Genomic DNA, 20,374 nt, shown 5'->3' with positions numbered 1-20,374 from the left:
CCAAGACGTCTTGCATTGCTGGAGAATAAAAACAATGGCTTCAGATTCTGAGAATATGCTTTCTTGTTACACATCCAGTTATGAATATGATTCAAATAGTTCTGAAGAGGAAAGCAAACATGTTTGCAATTGATTAAAGAATGTATTCCGTGCCATTTTGAGGCAACATTGGGGGGAAATGTCTCACTCAAAAAGAGGCAGCAAATGGCCACCGAGCTCCTGTGAGGAATGAATCAGCCGTTTCCACAGGCTGATACATTCCTTGCATGGAGCTTGGACTCCCTCTGCTGGTGGCTTTTGGATGTAACACAAGGGTTTCAAAAACAGCAAAATACATTGATGTGATGGAAAGTCGCTACAATGCGTCTTTTTTACGGTCAGGAGGCGGTCCTTTTCTGACGTCACGTGAGGACTCGTCACCAACTCAAAAACAAGACTTCCTGAATGTTCAGCGCGAGTCTTAAAACGTGAAAATAAAGCTATATGCGGTGGAATCTTATTAAAATACGCCCAGTAGAAGTCATTTGAAGCCATTTTGCAAATTATGGACACAACTTGTCCGGAGACGTCGGTTGTCCTTTAAGTCATTTTTATTGGTGTTTTGCATTTGACTCAAAATATCATACTGCGTGTTTTGGGTATTTTAGATGCTATAAAACGTTTTTCTGATGTCAGTTAGGAAACAAAAAAGTGATGTCGGTTGTCCTTTAAAGGTTAACATAACACGTGCGGTTGTGTTACCCGATAACCGGTAACCACGACGACATCAACAGAACAACGCGATGGCAATCATCGCAGACTATTTGGGTGGTTTTTTTTGTGGTTCTTACTCTGAAAAATCACAACAAAAATAAATAAATAAATAAATACATTACCTCGCTGGCTACCTAGCTAGCTATCGCTTTGCTGTCTATTAGCTAGCTGGATAGCTAGGTATTAGCTAGCTACCTAGCTTTCTATCTATTCGAGTTATTCCGGGTTGAGTGAACGCCGGCGCGTGTGGCTGCCGTTGCTCACAGAAAAAAAATGTATTATTATATTTTTATTTTAACAATCCCATCATGAAAACAAAACGTAAAATTTGTATTAGCAAGATATACGTTGCGTGTGTGAATTTGTGTGTATAAATAATGAAATCAATAAATTAGCATATTCAAGGTGTTATGTATCTGTCTGTGTATGACTACAATTACAATATATTTTAAAGTTTGTTGCTCCATCCCACTCTCCCTCCAGGCCCTACCCCAATCCCATCTGCGCCCTTGGTGTGTGCCCACCAGCTGTCATGTCACCGGGGGCTCAGTGGTGATCTGGAAAATGGAGGAAGCAGCTCAGTGCGCTGTGAGATTTGCACATGTGCACTAACACACACGCATACACACGTTTGTTGATGAAACGTCATTCACTGTTGAGGGCAGTGCCTTTCCACCACTGCTGCCTGGCTCTACATGTCAACACTCAAATCACACAGAAATGGTAACATTTTTGGCACAATCTACAGGTAAACATCCTCTGGACACACTAAATAAAACACACACTACGTACAGTATTTCAAAGTGCACAAAGACATTTTGTATACACGTACGCACCTCCCAATACAACTTTGCAGTACATGCATGTACAGTAACAGCATACAGATGCTTATGCCTTTTATTTACTTACACACACGCTACATACACACGGACTGTATCTATCAAGCCGTATAAGAGATTGAATGAATGAAAAAAGATGGATGCGTGGGTGGGTGGGTGGATGGATGGATGGATGGATGGATGGATAGATAGATAGATAGATAGATAGATAGATAGATAGATAGATAGATAGATAGATAGATGTGAGCTAGCTCGGTAGCAGGGATTTTTTTATCTAAAATGTAACTATTATGTATATGTATATAGATAGATATATACACATATATACAAACACACACATATACAATATAAATTTTCCCTAAAAAGCCCTGCTACCTCGCTAGCTCACGCATCTATATATGAATATCTAAATATCTATCAATATATATCGCCAACATCTGCGATGTCGATCGGTGCCCCGATCGACAATCTGTCTCTATCTGTCTCTCTATCTCTGGCTCTCTCTCTATCTCTCTATCCCTCTACCTATAGTATAACTATCTCTCGATCTATCTTCTCTTTGATAATGCGTTGCTGCCTCCCTCTGGCCATTTGGGTGAGCTCCACGTAGGAAAAGTAGGCCAGTGCAGTCGTGCGCAAGTCACCATTATTATCATTCAACTTCACCCCGCTTCCTCGTCGACATAATTTTCCACCCACACGCCCCCCACACCCCGTTTTTCATCTTCATCCTCACATCCCTCAACCTCTTCAGCTTTTTGCCATCCTCCTCCTCCTCAATTTTCTTTGTCATCTTCCTCCTCGCGTTTTGATCTTCGTTCTCATCATCCTCACCCCTTTATCCGTTTTATGTCTCATTGATGACTCTGACAATGCCCATCTTCCTAATCCTCTCCATCACCTTTCCGTTTTGTCATCTCCTTCTTCTTCTCGTCCTTTTCTTCGTCCTCTTCATCTTTATCATTTCCAACCCCATTCTCATCCATCCATCATCTTCATTTGGGCCATCCACCTCGTCATGTTTTTCATCCAAAGTTTCTTCATCCTCCTCCCCCGATTCGTCCCGATTGCTTTGCTGGACATGTTTCGCCCCATGTCCTTCACTGTCTTCTTTATCCTCCTCTTTCTCGTCTCCATCAATTTTGATCATCGCTCACAATCTTCTTTCTCTTCCCAAAGGTGATGCGGTGCCTAAGGCTCACGCGGCCGGCAGACTGAAGCAATCGATCAGGGCAACGATTGACATCGCAGATGTTGCCGATGACGAGGAATGGATCAGCGTTGTTCTACGTTACTGCTACCAACCATCGGGAACATCTGACTCGTACGTATGTGCCTTTGTTAAAATCAGATAAAATGAGAAGGGATGAACATTAATTGGAAAATAATTGATTGATGTCCCTTCCTGGGTCCAACATGCATGTCAGTTGGTATTTTCATCAGCCCATTTTTGTCGATATTTTTTTGGACTTGTTCTCGAATGTAAAAAAGATGTGTGGTTCTGCCTCTCTGAATATCTCGGCCGGCATTGATTAGGCGGCGCCTTGAATAATTGAAACATTCCTCTTCCATTCATCATCCACTGACCTCTCCTATGACGTAATGGATGAGGATCGTTTGTTACGCCGTCCCGCCATCCGGGACGAACAACCATTCATCCTCGTTGAGCTCCACCGTAGGTTACACTTGAACATCAAGATGATCATGATGCTGTTGTTTGGATGATACAAAGTTATTTATGACGTAATTCTCGCTCTGGATGTACAGGGAGTTTTTTTTTCCCTTCGTGATTAAAAAAAAAAGGACAAAATTCTCCATGAAGCGATAACATTTTGAAAAAAAAGTGTTTATTCAGGTTCCCCAACTCAACCGTAAAACAAACAGCTCAGAAAACAAAGCTCACTATGCCAACTCAAAGTCATTTTCATTTTTACGATTCTAACAAAAGCTAGCCAGAATTAGCATCGCCAGCGTCTATGGGGGTCAGTTGTGCTTCAACTTGAAAAAGTCCCCCGACGCGAGCCCCCAATGGCGAGTGTTTGGGATTTTTTTTGACCTTTGCACTGTTCAAGTATCAACGAGACAACACACAGCACACTTGAGCGTAAATGTGCTCCAAATAGCAATGAATCTGCTCTTTAATGTCGCTAGTGGAACACAAGTGTTTTGTAGCTTATCTTTTCAGACACACACACACACACGATATCGGCTTGGTCAGGATAGAAAAAAAAAAATACATCAGAATCAGAATCAGAATCATCTTTATTGCCAAGTATGTAGAACACACAAGGAATTTGTTTCCGGTAGAACACGCTGCACTAGTCGTTTGTGCTTTTACGATACAACATACAGTATATAATGTACGATACACACACACATGTATCGATCGATCGATCGATCGATCGGGCGATATATATATATATATATATATATATATATATATATATATATCATCACTTTGCTGCTGTGAAATGTAAATTTCTCCACTGTGAGACTAATAAAGGCATATCCAATCCAATCCAATATATATATGGCTAATTGTCAAACCAGCAAATTGTTGACCTCAAGAATAATCATAATAATAATCATAGTCATAGTCCCCATAAAACTTTTCTACGTTCTAATTTTCTAAGCCTTAAAAGTACACAACATATACTTTATTTAATGTATAGTAAATGTGCTATAGTATTATGATTAAAGAAATAACGTGTACTGTACAATAATGTCATTTTATTTACCTTTGTGATGGTCGCTGATGGCTTTATGGAATGTAGTGACCGGTTTCTTCAGCATTAAACACTTGATGAGCAACATAGGCTTGTTTCACCATCTTGAGGAATAATCCCTTGTAGGTGCTTCCTCTGTGATAATTGTATCTAGTTCTTCATCAATTGTGATCTGTTTAGTTGGGTTTATGGCTTTTTGCATCGAGTGTACAGATGACTTGTGCGGGTTATTTGTGGAGCCTGATTGATGGGATATTTTAACTGTTTTCTATCCATTTTCTCACTATTCTCACACTGTCACATTTGTTTTTTTGCTTCAAGCTCTGTCATCTCCCTTTCGCGTGTGTCTGTTTTCTCACTCTCTCTGTGTAGGCCTGTCTCTTTAATGTTTAACCCAGCCCCCCCCCCCCCCCCCCCCACTGCTGGGTTCTTGAGCAATCACTTGACTTTAACCGAAGACGCCATTTTGTTTTTTGGAGAACGGCCTCACTCTCTCTCTGTCTGTATCCCCATCCCCCACTGCTGCGTTCTTGACCAATCACGAGGCTGTAACCGAAGACTGGGGGCGGGAAATAGAGGACAACAACAGTGGCCACCATTTTCTTGTTAGGAGAACGGGCTCGTTCACGAACGACACATCACACTCACTGTGGCAGCTCCGTGTGTATCCCGAAAAATAGCTCGTATGCCAAGGTAAAATTTTCATAAATGTAACGTTCGTAAACCGAAAAGTTCGTAAGCCAAGGGGTTCGTAAACCGAGGTCTCACTGTATACTGGATAGATGGGTGGATGGATGGATGGACGGACGGACAGACAGACATGTATGTATAGCGCAATATATCTCTATAGATAGACAGATAATTGAATCAGTAAATTAGCATATTCAAATATAATTGAGCTATCCATAGTTTTTTTAATTGCAAGAAATATGCAGCATATATTTGTACACAATCCAATAACATAGCTATTGATGTCTTGAAAACAAAAATCACTTTAATTTTTTTATTTATTTTTTAGTTCTTGATTCATTTGGGAAAGGAGTTAAACTAAAATGTCCCAAAGAATGCCCTAATTAAAATGTAAAAAAAAAACGAATGGAAAAAAATACATTTAAAAAAAGAAAATAAATGTCTTATAGAAAATTTGGAATAATTAATTACAGGCACAAATATTGTAATTGGCGTTTTCTTTTTAAAAACTAACTTTTATGCTTCTAATTTAAAAAAAAAAACAATTTGGGGTGAAATCACAAGTACATGAATTATTTACATGTAAAAGTTCATTTGTTTCTCAAAGAAGACACGTCGTCCGGGCTTTGTTCCGCTTTTCCAACTGGATCCAGACGCCACATTCGGGCCGCAGGATGAGCTCAGCCGTTGGACTCAATTCCTCGCGGGATTGGTTAGTTTTCACGTTAAATTTACGCAAAATGGATGATAACACCACCTTTTCCTCCATGATCGCAAAGCGTTGACCTGCCGGAGTAGAAAACAATGAGGAAGTAAAAGCTAAAAGCTTTCAGGGATTAAATTGGTAGCATTAGCTTGAATAACTTGAGAGATGTATTAGCTTTAATACATCTTTAGCATGAGAACTGTTAGCTTTAGCATGAGATGTGTTAGCGTCAGCAAAGCAAAAGCAAAAGAAGCAGCAAAAGAAGCATCAACATTTGTTTCAGTTTTGCCATTAATATAAAATAAGTATCTGCATTAGCTTTAGCATTGTCATGAGCGCACCGATACAAAACTTCCATTTGTACCAATGCAGTTGCGGAGTCCGGCAGAAAAGGGAATGTACGCGTAGGGTGGTCTCCCGGCCAAATTTTCCTGCAGGAAGCGTTCTGGACGGAATTCCTCAGGTTCAGGGAAATAGCGGGGATCTCGGTGGAGAGCGTAGGTGATGATGACAGCGTTGGTGCCACTGGGCACTTTATAACCATCTGGCATAAGAAATATAAAATATATTTTTTTTGTTAACATATTGAATAACACTACTGTTGACGTCGTTTGGAATGAATTAAACTTTTCCAAAAGTTGAAAACTTAAAATCATTTTTGTATTTTTTACCTCATTAGCCACCATACTTGGCTACATATAAGCGAACAAAATAGATTTGACATCTGAAAACTGCCCCGAAAAAAGTCACATAGGCCATTTTGTTTACAATTTTCTTATTTTTTAAATGGCCGCCGTACACGGAAACAGTTCTAACCATTACTGAGCTCATACGTACTGATTTTGGTGTCATCACGGAGGCTGCGTGCGAAAAAAGGTACGGAAGGATAGAGGCGCAGGGCCTCTTTAATGACGCACTCCAAGTACTTGAGCTGCTTCAGATCTTCCATGCTGGCCATGCGTTCCGACGCACCTTTGGACATGGGGGCGAGAAAAAAAAGCCACATAGTCCCTTGGTTAGAAATCCCCACAAAGTTCGTACTTGCCCAAATAAATGTTATTTCTTTTTTTTTGGGTGGGGGTAAGGGGACAACAAAATGTTATGAATATTTTAAACACTTCAACCCTATCCATGTAGAGCGACAGTACATTGTTTAATATTGATTTTCTTCTTTATACATTTAAAGCTATCCATAACATTGGCCCCCATACCTATCTGACCTTCTTCAAATTTCTATTCCCTCTCGTTCCCTCAGATCCTCTTCCTCCCTCCACCTCTGTGTGCCCCCCTGCCCGTCTCAGCACGATGGGGGACAGAGCTTTCAGCTGCTCTGCCCCCAAACTCTGGAACTCACTTCCTCCCAACATTCGTAACATCGATTCTCTTCCCACCTTCAAGTCCCATCTCAAAACCTACCAATTTACAATTGCATTTTCTGTGTAGCTCTCTCTCTTGTTTCTATTTATAATTGTATTTTATTTATTGCATTCTATATTATTTATTATAGTACCTATGCTTGTCTACGACTGTAAAGTGTCCTTGAGAGCTTTGAAAGTAAAATGTATTATTATTATTATTATTATTATTATTATTGTTATTGTTATTGTTATTGTTATTGTTATCGACTTTAAGGACTACATAAACATTCAATGCAGGGCAAGAAACCTTAGACTCTCTTCTTTCAGCTGAAAAAAATGAGTTAATTCCTCAATTATATTGGTCTGGAGTTATCTGAGCTTGAAATGAGGGTGGCTGTCCAAAATACAATGCAATAAATACATATTGGTTTATGTAGCGCTGGCTGAAGCAGGAAGAACGCGCTAACATGGAAAAAAGGGAAATGCTGCCCCCTTGTGGAACAGAAAATAACATTACCAGAGGCCATGGCCAGCGCTTTATAGGCACCCAAACAAGAAAAACAAAACCCTGGCAAATTTGGGAATGGCGCGCTACGTCTTTTTTTTCAAGTCCCAAATACATTCGTGAATGGCAGTGAATGAGTTCATGTGCAGTTTACACACGCACACACACAACAAAATATTACAACTACTAATTACTGTTCAAAAATAAAAAATACAAAAAAAAAGTTTTGTAAATGTAAAATTGACACACACACACACACTACATTAAGGTGTGTGTGTGGGGGGAGGGGGGATAGTGGGGCATGCTGACAAGGACTTCCATGCACCCCTTTCGTTCTCGGAGTTTTCATTCATCTGAACCCTTGCAAGGCACATCAAAGCAGCTCGCAGCAAAACTGAATCATGTGCGTGTGGATGCGTGTGCGCATACGTGTGCGGATGTGGATGTGTATGCATGCGTGTACGTGAGTGTTTTGGCTTTTTGGATTTTCACAGCTAACAGTTGCCCAAAGCTCCTCTCCAAACCAAACACATTAGAGGCAATGAGTCAGTGTGTGTTTACGTATGTGGGTGTGTTTGTGGGTGTGTGTGTGTATGTTACCAAACACTTCCTCAAGCTCGCTTTGAACTTTGCAGTGCACGTCAGGGTGAGAGCCCAAGAGATGAAGGGCCCAGTTCATTGCGGCTGCCGTCGTGTCATGGCCCTGCCGAAACAACCAATGCAACAACAACACATTTTATGAATTGCATCCAAGAAATACATGCTTACAACTGTGATTTTTCTCAGATAGAGTGATTGGAACAGATACTTCTTTGTCACAAAAAAACATGTTTGGTTCTTTTATGACTTTACTATGGATGAACATAAAAAAGGGATGAAAACTACAGAGTCAAAAGTATACATACAGCAGCGCTAATATTAGGTAACATGTCCATTGGCCATTTTCACTTCAATTAGGCGCTTTTGGTTGCTATCCACAAGCTTCTTGTAGAATCTTTGACCATTCCTCTTGACAGAATTGGTGCAGTTCAGTTAAACTTGATGGCTTTCTGACATAGACTTGAATCTTCAACATTTAAGTCAGGATTTTGGGAAAGTCATTTGAAAACCTTAATTCTAGCCTGATATAGCCATTCCATTACCACTTTTGATGTGTGTTTGGGGTCATTGTCCTGTTGGAACACCCAATTGGGGCCCGAGACCCAATCTTCGGGCTGATGACTTTTGGTCAACTTGAAGAATTTGAAGGTAATCCTCCTTCATGATCCCATTTACTCTCCGTAAAGCACCCATTTCATTGAAAGCAAAACAGCACCACAGCATGATACTACCACCACCGTGCTTGACGCTAGGCATGCTGTACATGGGGTTAAAGGCCTCACCTTTTTTCCTCCAAACATATTGCTGGGCAGTGTGGCCAAACAGCTCGATATTTATTTCGTCTGACCACAGAACTCTCCTCCATACGGTCTTATTTTTGTCCATGTGATATGCAGCAAACTTCAGGCGAGCCTTAAGGTGGCGCTTTTGGAGCAAGGGCTTCCTTCTTGCACGCCAGCCTCTCAGTCCATGGAGATGCAAAACACGCTTGACTGTGGACACTGACACCTGTGTTCCAGCAGCTTCTAATTGTAGGCAGATCTGCTTTTTGGTGATTCTCGGTTGAATCTTCACCCTCTTGACCAATTTTCTCTCAGCGGCAGGTGATAGCTTGCGTTTTCTTCCTGATCGTGGCAGTGACAAAACAGTGCCATGCACTTTATACTTACAAACAATTGTTTGCACTGTTGCTCTTGGGACCTGCAGCTGCTTTGAAATGGCTCCAAGTGACTTTCCTGACTTGTTCAAGTTAATGATTGGCTTTTTCAGATCCATGCTGAGCTCCTTTGACTTTCCCATTGTAGCGTTTGTGGCCGTTTGCATTCAATGAGCCATATTTAAATTGCCTCAGAGAACTCACCGACTGTAGTCAGTCATAATCACTCACAAGAAGTTAAGAGGCTATGCTATGAACCTCATTTCACGGACAAAACTTTCTAAGTGACCAAAATTGCTAATTTGTGTTGCTGTATGTAGATTTTTGACCCAGCAGATTTGATCACTTTTTCTGTTAACTCATAATAAAGTCATAAAAGAACCAAACTTCATGAATGTTTTTTGTGACAAAGAAGTATCTGTTCCAATCACTCTATCGCAGAAAAATCTGAGTTTTGGAAATAGTAGCTGGAAACTCAAGAGAGCCATGACATTATGGTCTTCACAAGTGTATGTAAACTTTTGACCACAACTGTAAATGCTAATTTTAGCTGTTACTTGCAGGATAAAATATATATGTATATATTATATATTTTAACATATATTTTTGTATTTTATTTTATTCAGTTCAAGGTTTGAATCCAGGTTCGAGCCTTCCTGTGTGGACTTTGCATGTTCTCCCCATGCCTGGCAGGATAATGGAACACGCGAACCGATCCCAGACTGATTGTGAGCGCATGGTAAGTTCGTCTTTGTGTACCAGTTCAAAGTGTACTTTGCTCGCTCTTCCAAAGACGGCGAGAACCTTGCTTGGCCACGCCTCTTTGCTAGCCTCATGACGGTAAGCGGGTCAACTCATGAATATGAATGAAAATGTAGTAACCCTGAACATGAAGGTGTCCACTTCCTCTTGGATGTCCTGGTGGCTCATATTGTTTCCGTCCTCGTCTTTGGTCTCGAGGAGCATGTCCAGGAACGCCCGCCTCTTCCTGGGCTTCGATTTCTCCTCCACTTGCAGACTCTCAGCTCGCTCCCGAATCACCTGTTCACAAGTTCACTTTTTTCAGGCTCCCTTAACTGAGAGTTCAAATGATGCACTAAAATACACTGTGTGTGTGTGTGTGTGTGTGTGTGTGTGTGTGTGTGTGTGTGTGTGTGTGTGTGTGTGTGTGTGTGTGTGTGTGTGTGTGTGTGTGTGTGTGTGTGCGTGCGTTCAGATAATGTTGGGCAAATGTAAAATTGACACACACACACACACACACACACACACACACACACACACACACACACACACACACACACACACACACACACACACACACACACACACACACACACACACTACTAAATACTACCATTACTAATTAAAGGACAACCGACACCTCCGGACAAGTTGTGTCCATAATTTGTAAAAAAAAAAAAAAAAAAAAAAAAATTCCACCACATATAGCTATATTTTATCTTTTAAGACTCGCGCTGAATATTCAGGAAGACTTGTTTTCGAGTTAGTGACGATTCATGATGTGACGTCACGTCAGGAACGCCCCTAACCGAGTTAGCGACACACAATGCATTTTGGGTACTTTGTTTGGTCTGAAACCTTGGTGTTGATCCGTGTTGATGGCGAAATTAGAAGGAAAGCACATAAATAACACAATGGTGAATCGTTGTGTGTTGCACCAGGACTACTATTTGATACTAGTTGACACAAATTCCCAGCAGACAAATCAGCCCATTTCCAACGGAGCTTGGGCGCCATTTTGTGCATTCTCTGGGACGCTACATTGGAGCCCTGACGGCTCGAATTGATACAGAAAGACTCCTTTAATTGATTGCAAACATTTATGCTTTCCTCTTTAGAACTATTTGAATCATATTCATCACTAGATGAGTAACAAGAAAGCATCTTCTCCGAATCTGAAGCCATTGTTTTGATTCTAGAGCAAGGCAAGACGTCCTGGCGTGACGTCACAAACAAGGGGGCGGGACCTTCCAAAACTCGCCATCTCAGAGGTAATTTTGAAGTAGTAGTTTTGGGACACTTTAATTCATTTTTATTGGTGTTTTTCATTTGACTGAAAATATCAGCCTGCGTGTTTTGGGTATTTTAGATGCTATAAAACGTTTTTTTCTGATGTCAGGAAAAAAAAAATGGTGTCGGTTGTCCTTTACTGTTCAAGTAAGTTTGGCAAATGCAAAATTGGCACACACACACACACGCACACACACACACACACACACACACACACACACACACACACACACACACACACACGTACACACACACACACACACACATGACTAACTACTACCACAACTAATTCATGTTCAAATAAAGTTTGGCAAATGCAAAATTCACACGCACGCACACGCGCTTACCTCGTATGTGAACGACTGAAGCAATTTGAGCGTTTTGTCGTGCATGTTCCCCTCACCAAAATATTTATACGTAAAGTTGGGCCAAAACCACGGCGCCCTCTGTCTGCGAGTGATGATGTCACTCATTCTTTGTTGAGGAAAACACAAGAGCATTGCATTAGTTCCTTAAATTGTGCAATACATCTAAAAATGTACATTAAAAAAAACATACTTGTAGACACTCTGGACATATTCCGACTCAGAATTGCTTTGGGCGTAGATTTTCCTTCCCATGGCAGTTTCTACAAAAGAGATACAAAAATTGCAAAATTAGAAATTTATGAGGGCTGAAATGTGTAAACAGTGTATATTCAATTAATTTATGTATTTATTTTTAAAGGGAAAGCATTGAGGATGGGGGAAATAAAAATATTACTCATACGCTGGGATTTCCGGTCACTATTTTATTGGACGTGAATGAGGCCGCGTAGCCCCAAGCCCCTCGTTGCTCGACGGGAAATGCATCATAAGACCCAAATGCAAACCGCATTTATTTTATCGGACCTTCGAGCCAAAACCCATTCCGCTCCCCGCCAATTCCGACTAACGCGTTATGTTTGTTTTCCAGTTCTAGTACACCGACCGCAGATGATGTCCAGGGCGCACAGCGTGACGTCGTTGAAGCAGTTGAAGGCGCCTCGGCCTGCCTGGCAGGAAAACTTGTTCACCAGGACCTCGGCCTGCTCGTTCATCACTTCCAGGAAGTCCTGCAGGATGGTGAAGTGGAAGGTGGGTGTCAGCATCTTGCGCCGTTGGCGCCACTTTGCCCCTGTGCTGTCAAAATGTCAATCAAAGTTAGTCGATTGGGACCGCTGGATCGTTTTGACGAAGGGTGACGGTTAGGCAATGTGAGTGCACGTGCAAAAAAATTAAAGAATATGAAGTTTGCGATCGTGTTTAGAAAAAGAGGTGCATACCTACGTTCTATTTTTGGAACATTATGAGTCTTCCTTGACTGCTTCATTCATCTTTTCATCAAATCCGTTGTAATATTGTTATGTACCATTATCGAGATATTCGGCAAAAATAGAGACATGAAATTTTGGCCATAATTGCTTTGTTTCAAGTGACAGTTTTAATAATAATAATAATAATACATTTAATTTATAAGCGCCTTTCAAAACTTTCAAGGTCACTTTACAGTCACAGGATACGTTTTTTCTGTGGGTGAGCAGCGGCAGCTAACTCAAAGAGAAAGCTAGCTAGATAGCTAATAGATGGCTCGCTAGATGGACAGTTTTCCATGGTGGAAATGAGTCCTTGACACTGGCGCAATGGTTCTAATTTTTTCTCGAGGTACAGAACGGAAGCTGTCAACATGCACATTCATCGAACCCTTCATGAGCGAGAAAGAAAAAAAACAGTATATATTTATTATATATTTATTATAGTGTAGTTCAATGCAGTGTAAGAAAACTTAGACTCTCTTCCTTAATCAGAAAACAAAGTTTGTCAATTTTATTTAAGTCTAGAGTTATCTGCAATGGAAATGGGGGCAGCTGTAAGAAAGGCAAATGCTGCCTCCTCGTGGGAGGGGAAAAACATTGCCAGAGGTCTGACCTCTGACCGCACCTTGATTTGCACCTCTCCCCCCACAAGAAAAAAAAAACGAACAAATTTGGGAATGGCGCTCCAAGTCATGCTTTTAAAATCCCATTCGGGAATGGCAGTGAATGAGTTACATATTTTTTTTAAATCACACTTTTTTTTCAGAACAGAAAAACATGTCAATTAAATTTCAAGATATATGTATTTGAAAGTTTTATTTTTTATTTTTGTCCAACATCTATCACGGCAGTCACATGTTGACTGCTCAGTGAACAAAATTTCTCACGGCACTGATTGGACATGCAATGTCATGTGATCATCTGCAGCCAATGATTTTGAGTCGCGTGGGTAAGTGTGTTTTACCCACCGTGGCGAAGGCTCTGTCGAACCACTGCGCTCGTGTCACCTATCGAGATTACTGAAGCACGAAACATTCCTACAAACACCGATAGGAAGTCGGCTTGTTTGGCGCAAAATTGCCATTTTGGACGAATTACAGCATTCTGATTGACTCAAAGTTTGGCATTTCCGTACCTGGTAAGCAAACCGGTTCCGAGCCACGGATGGAGAAAGCTGTAAGTGATGGATTTATCCATATGGACTGGGTTGCTTAGGATTGGCTGGAGGGAGAACACAAATTCAACAAAATGTAAGTAAACCGGAATGGAATATCTACAGTGCATCTTTTCGAAACATTTTACTGTGTCACCTCTGTCAGAAATATAATATACTTATTTTATTTTTCTGGAAAAAAAAACATAACAAATGTGTATACCGAACCTCGACGTTTTCTGCGTGGTAAAGAAGGACAAAGGGCACGATCCCAAGCCAGAGTTTAATCAGCGGCGTGTCGCGGAACTCTTCTGCATAACCCTGAATTTGCTGGAAGAACTCTGCAACACAAGATGAAAACATCAGTAGACATCTGGCGTTTTCAAATCTGAATGGGGGAAGAGATGCAAATCATTGGCTGTAAACGACTGTATTGGTTTAAAAGATACAGTGGGGCCTCGGTTTACGAACACCCTGCCTTACGAAATTTTCAGTTTACGAATGTTAAATTTATGAAACTTAAACCTTGGATTAAGCACTACTTTTCAGGATACACACGGAGCGCCGCCCCACCACGGGGCAAAAGAACACCAAAGCACACGACCGAACAGCACCCCAGCCGGCCTACCTTTCCACACCCGCTTTCTGTGAGACGCACACGTCGATCGTCTCCAAGGATTTTTTTACAGATAGTTTTCCTGTGATGGGACCGAAAAAGACCCCACCACAGGCTCGTGTTCAGCTTAAGAAGACACAAAACAAAATTACAGTCATGGAGAAGAAGGAGATAATTGAAAAACACAAACAATGTGTGCGTTTGTCTGATTTAGCGGCCCAGTACGGATATGCTAAGTCCACCTTTGCTACCATCCTTCGCAATAGAGAAGCTATTAAAGGTGCATGTGTTGCACGGCAAATTCACCCTGATATCGTCATGCCTTCCTGTGACGACGCCGGGTTGTGGAGGCACACGCACCGGAGGGCCGCCTCCAGGTCCTGGTTCTTCCTCTCCGTCTGTCCGTTGGTCTGGGGGTGGTACCCAGACGACAGGCTCGCCGATGCCCCTAGGGACCGACAGAAACGCTTCCATACCTTGGACACGAACTGCGGTCCCCGATCCGACACGATGTTAGTCGGAATCCCGTGGAGACGGACGACATGGTTAACCAGGAGTTGAGCCGTCTCGGTGGCAGACGGCAACCTGGTTAACGGAACGAAGTGGGCCGACTTGGAGAATCGGTCCACTACGGTGAGGACGACCGTCTTGCCACGGGAGGGGGGGAGGCCTGTCACGAAGTCGACGGAGATGTGGGACCAGGGTCTGGACGGAACCGGTAGGGGCTGGAGGAGTCCGGCCGGGGGCTGGTGGGAGGCCTTTCCACGGGCGCAGGTCGGGCAGGCCTTCACGAAGAGGGTGATGTCCCTCCTAAACCCCGGCCACCAGAACCGTTGGGCGATGAGTTGGATCGTCCTGTTGACCCCCGGGTGGCAAGCTATCTTAGATGTGTGCCCCCAGATGAGCACCTCAGTGCGTAGGGGGGGGGGGACGAACAGGCGATCCTTGGGACAGCCCCTGGGGATGGTGGTGGTTCCCTGGACTTGTTGGACTTTTCTCTCAACCTCCCACCTCAGGGCGCCCAGGATGCGCTGGGCCGGCAGGATGTTGGCGGTAGTCTCCTCCCTTTCTGCCGGCTCATGGATACGGGATAGGGCGTCGGGCTTGGTGTTCTGTGACCCTGGGCAGTAGGTGAGAGAAAAGTCAAAACGGGTGAGGAAGAGTGACCATCGGGCCTGCCGTGAGTTAAGTCTCTTGGCCGACCGGATGGCCGCCAGGTTCTTGTGATCCGTGTAGACGGTGAAGGGGTGTTTAGCTCCCTCAAGCCAGTGTCTCCATTCCTGCAGGGCCAGGACGACCGCCAGCAGTTCCCGATTGCCGACGTCGTAATTGGCTTCGGCGGGGCTGAGCCGGCGGGAGAAGAAGGCGCAGGGGCGTAGCTTCTGGTCGGTGGGAGAGCGCTGGGAAAGGACGGCCCCTACTCCGGACTCGGATGCGTCAACCTCGACCGTGAACGGGAGATCCGGGTCGGGATGACGCAGAACGGGGGGGTTGGTGAAGGCACGACGGAGGCGGTTGAAAGCCCCCTCAGCATCGGGAGTCCACCTGAAAGGGAGCTTGGTGGACGTGAGGTTAGTGAGGGGGAGTGCCTTCTGACTATACCCGCGAATGAAACGGCGGTAGAAGTTGGCAAACCCCAAAAACCGCTGAAGCTGCTTGCGCGTCTTTGGGATCGGCCATTCCACCACCGCCTTGGTTTTGGCGGGGTCGGCCCTGAGCTGCCCCTGCTCCACCACAAACCCCAGGAACGACAGAGAGCGGCAACATGGAAGTTCGCCGTTAATTGATGATTTTAAAGGAGCCGCGCCAGGACCCGTCGGACGTGTTGCCGGTGTTCTTCTGCAGAGCGAGAAAAAATAAGAATGTCATCGAGGTAAACAAAAACAAAAACATTGAGGAAGTCCCTGAGCACATCATTAATAAAATTCTGGAATACGGCCGGCGCGTTCGTGAGCCCGAACGGCATCACCAGGTATTCAAAGTGCCCTAAAGGCGTCTTGAAGGCTGTTTTCCATTCATCCCCCTCACGGATTCGGACCAAATGGTAGGCGCTGCGAAGATCCAATTTAGAAAAAATGGTGGCGGACTGAAGGGGCGCAAAGGCCGAATCCATGAGGGGGAGAGGGTATTTGTTGCGGATGGTGATGTCGTTCAGGCCCCGGTAGTCAACGCATGGGCGCAGGGATCCGTCCTTCTTGTCGATAAAGAAAAACCCTGCGCCCAGCGGGGAACGCGACGGCCGAATGAGTCCTGCCGCTAGAGAGGAGTCTATGTAAGTGCTCAGGGCTTCCCGTTCCGGTTGTGAAATATGGTAAAGTCTGGAGTCCGGTAATGGAGCCCCTGGCTGCAAGTCTATAGCACAGTCATACGGTCGGTGGGGCGGCAGGGATTGGGCGTTGTCTTTGCTGAACACCTCCCGCAGGTCGTGGTAGCAATGTGGCACGCCTTTGAGGCAGATGGCCTCGGGCGGGCCACCGCGGGAGGGGTTACGCCCTGCCGTAGCCGACCGCAGGCAGTTAGCGTAGCAGTAGGGGCTCCAGCCCTGAATGGTGGGGCCCTCCCAAGCAATGGATCATGGGCCTTGAGCCAGGGGAGACCCAAGACCAATGGCGCGTTCCGGGAGGGCATAACAAGAAATTGGCGGTGCTCCACATGGTTGCCTGCCACTCGGAGCTTAAGTGGGGCCGTGAGGTGGGTGACCCGGGCTAATAATCGGCCATCCAAGTCGACGATCTCCTTAGGGGGAAGGAGATCTAAAAGTCGGCAGCCCAGCAGGTCGGCCAGGTGGGGGTCGATGATGCACCCGTCGGCCCCCGAGTCCACTAGTGCCCACACTCTTTGGGAGCTGGAGGGGCCAAATAGTTCACTCTCCAGCTCCAACCGTGTGGCTCGTGTAGTGGACTTAGCCCCCAACGGATTCCGTTTCGGCGGGGACTTACATTGGCCGTGGGTCCTAGGCTGGGGGCCTCGGGTGCGACGAGCCCTCGGGTTGGCGTGGTCGTCTCCCCCCCCTATCACCATCGGTTCGAAGAGTCCCTCCTGGGGCTGCGCGCGGTCGCTGCCGGGTGTGGTCGACCGAGGTCGGCTTCGGGGTACCTCGGGCCGTCGGTCGCTCAGCTCCTTTCGCCGCTCTCGAAGACGCTGATCCAAGCCGATGACAATCCCGACGAGGTCGTCGAAGGTGGTGCCGGCGTCGCGGGTAGCCAACTCATCCTTTAGGTCGGAATTCAAGCCGCGACGAAACACCCCCCTCAACGCTCGGTCGCCGTAGCCGCTGCCAGCGGCCTGGATCCGGAAAGCGACGGAGTATTCAGCGGCCGAACGGGCCCCTTGGACGCAGTCGAGGATCTTCCCTTCCGCCTCGACCTCCGTCACTGGATGGTGAAACACCCGGCGAATCTCGGCTACGAAGTCCGGATACGAGGCGCACAGCTCCGGTCGGGACTCTCGTACCGCCAGCACCCATGATTCGGCTTCGCCCGCGAGCAGGCTGGTGATGAAGGCTACCTTAGCCTTATCGCTAACGTAGGCGTCAGGATGTTGTTCAAACACGAGCGCACACTGCATTAGGAATTGAGCGCAGCGCTCGGTTTCGCCTGCGTAGCGTGAGGGTTGGGGTAGCGGGGGCGTGCGCCTGCCCACGGGCGGGGGGGGAAGGAACAGAGAGGGTGGCGATGCACTTTTCCATCTCCTTGAGGCGTTGAGCCAGCGAGGTAGTGGCGTGGCGCATTTCCTCAATCGCCTGGGCCAGCTGGCTCGAACGCTCCGCCTCTTGTACAAGGGCGGTAACATACCTGTCAACGCCGGCGGGGTCCATGGGTGGTCGGAGTATACCCGACATGGTGGGACAGCCAGTTCTGACAGTAAAGATGCCGAAGCCTACAAGGGATCATTCCTCGAAATGGTGAAAGAAGAATTCTACGTACCTCAGCAAGTATTTAATGCAGATGAGACCGGCCTTTTTTGGAAAAAGATGCCTAACCGGACTTTCATGACACAGAAAGAGAAGTCTGAACCCCATTCCATCAAGCCATCAACGACCATCACAAAGGTAAATAAAACGACTTTATTATACAGTGCAGTGTATTTCTTTCATTACAATACAATAGCACATTTATCATACATAGAATAAGGTATATTGTTTGAAGTTTTAAGACTTATTTAGTTGAAAATTATATTTTATGAAGACCTGGGAATGGATTATTCTCATTTTAATGGTTTCCTTTGGGAAATTAATTTTTGGGATACACACTTTTCACCTAACACACTGTCTGGGAACCAATTAAGTTCATAAGCCAAGACCACACTGTACTTCTTTCACTGTTAACATTTAATTATGAGGGGCGGGGTTTTGTGTTAGTATTCTCGGAAGAGGGTCACTTTTGCCCCAACAAAATTATATTTTTAAACAAAAAAAGTCATTCTCAAGGCATTAAAAAGTTTATAAAAAATGACAAATATATTAACTCATTCGCTGTATTCACAAATTTAATCAGGAACTGAAAATATGACGTAGAGCGCCATTCCCGAATGTGTTCAGGTTTGGTTTTTTTCATGCTTGAGTGCCGATAAAGCGTTGGCCATGGCCTCTGGCTATGTTTTTTCTTTTACACAAGGGGGCAGTATTTCCGCTGTTGTTAAAGCGCTATATAAACCAATATGTATGTATTGCATTGTATTTTGGACAGCCGCCCTCATTTCAAGCTCATATAACTCCAGACCCATATAATTTAGGAATTAACTCTTTTTTTTCTTATGAAAGAAGTGTGGCTAAGGTTTCTAACACTATTGAATGTTTATGTAGTCCTAAAACTCAATATTCTGTGGGTCTGGGAATTGAAGTGATAATGACAAAAACCCTGGCACTAGAGTAATCATATTTTTGCACGTCTGGCAGTGAATGAGTTAATTCATCTGGTGGTGGTGGTGGTGGTGGTGGTGGGGGGGGGGGGGGGTTATTATTTATTTTATTTTCCAATTGAACACATGCAACTTTTATGGCATGCATGCCTGCATACACACTTTCTTGAAGTTTCAACTTCTAAAACAATCCTCGGGAACATTTGTTCAAGTTTGAGAATTCCCTAGCAACGTTTTATAACCAGAGCACGGCGTCCACTCACCTACCGCGTCGGTCTTCAGATCTAACGCGTTGCCGATGAACGGGTACGTGCGGCTGATGGCCGGAATGGGCTTCATGACCACCCATTTTCTCAGATACCCGCTCAACTGTTGGTACGTGAGCGCCACCAGGACGATAATCACACCGAAGCCCAGAAACTGCACCGAAACGCTGGCGGGTATGATCGCCATGTTGTTCTGCTGTCGTAGTGCACTATGGAAGCAGGCGGGATTTCATATAGCAAACTAGAAGGCAGGGGGCTGGGGGGCAGCCGACCTCAGCCGCACTTTGTGCTGTTTATCTTTGACTGGGTAGAGGTCGGTGTGCTTCAACTTGGACTTTTGATAATGCAATGATAGGAATCGCCGTAACACGGGAGTTTACGGGCCTCGTGTTGTTGAATGGTGACGTTTATAGGGGGCCTAACAGACGGCTTCTCTCGGTCTCTATCAGCGACACACCCCCCACCGGCCCCTGTCAAGAAATGTTGGCTAACTTTCGTGATAAAAATTACGAGCTCATAAAATCGTGCAGGCGTATAGTAACAATCGTTGTGGAATGTAATTAATAATTAATAACGGCCATATTTTCTCTTTCATTTACAACGTTACTGTGTGAATTGTGGTGACTTCGATTGTATTATACTGCCCCCGAGTGGCCAAAGGCGGTAACACCTGTTGAAGCGGCAACATGAAGTGGATTTGTGTAAATTATGACACAAAGTACAGTAATTCACGATTTCCATTCCATTTCATTTTTTTTAAATAAAAACCAATGGATGTTTGG

At 44.6% G+C, this 20,374-nt stretch overlaps 1 protein-coding gene and 1 long non-coding RNA gene across 3 annotated transcripts in view; one reads left to right on the top strand and one right to left on the bottom strand.

Annotated features, from left to right (window-relative positions):
- LOC148892547 (uncharacterized) overlaps positions 1–10,209 on the top strand; it is a 62,193-nt gene extending 51,984 nt beyond the window's left edge. The window contains exons 4-6 of one of the 2 annotated variants that reach the window (XR_016116148.1): positions 1,237–1,341; positions 2,772–2,916; positions 9,960–10,209. This is a non-coding gene — a long non-coding RNA (uncharacterized LOC148892547). Of the gene's footprint in view, positions 1–1,236; positions 1,342–2,771; positions 2,921–9,959 lie in introns of both variants that reach the window. The other variant, XR_016116149.1, reaches the window with a different exon arrangement.
- On the bottom strand, positions 4,749–20,270 carry cyp4v2a (cytochrome P450, family 4, subfamily V, member 2a). The gene is made up of 11 exons (XM_089005517.1): positions 19,590–20,270; positions 14,079–14,191; positions 13,833–13,918; positions 12,334–12,524; positions 11,923–11,992; positions 11,712–11,838; positions 10,216–10,374; positions 8,178–8,280; positions 6,552–6,686; positions 6,079–6,258; positions 4,749–5,794 (listed from the first exon to the last, which is right to left on the bottom strand). Exons 1-11 carry the CDS (start codon positions 19,777–19,779, stop codon positions 5,610–5,612), a joined length of 1,539 nt encoding a protein of 512 aa, XP_088861643.1. The 5' UTR covers positions 19,780–20,270; the 3' UTR covers positions 4,749–5,609.
- Between the last annotated feature and the right edge of the window lie 104 nt (positions 20,271–20,374).

This window comes from Hippocampus bargibanti, linkage group LG10, assembly GCF_051943395.1.
Source record: "Hippocampus bargibanti isolate YZ-2025 linkage group LG10, ASM5194339v1, whole genome shotgun sequence".
NCBI classification, from domain to species: domain Eukaryota; kingdom Metazoa; phylum Chordata; class Actinopteri; order Syngnathiformes; family Syngnathidae; genus Hippocampus; species Hippocampus bargibanti.
The sequence above is the reverse complement of the archived record's forward strand: the minus strand, read 5'-3'. Positions and strand labels throughout refer to the sequence as shown.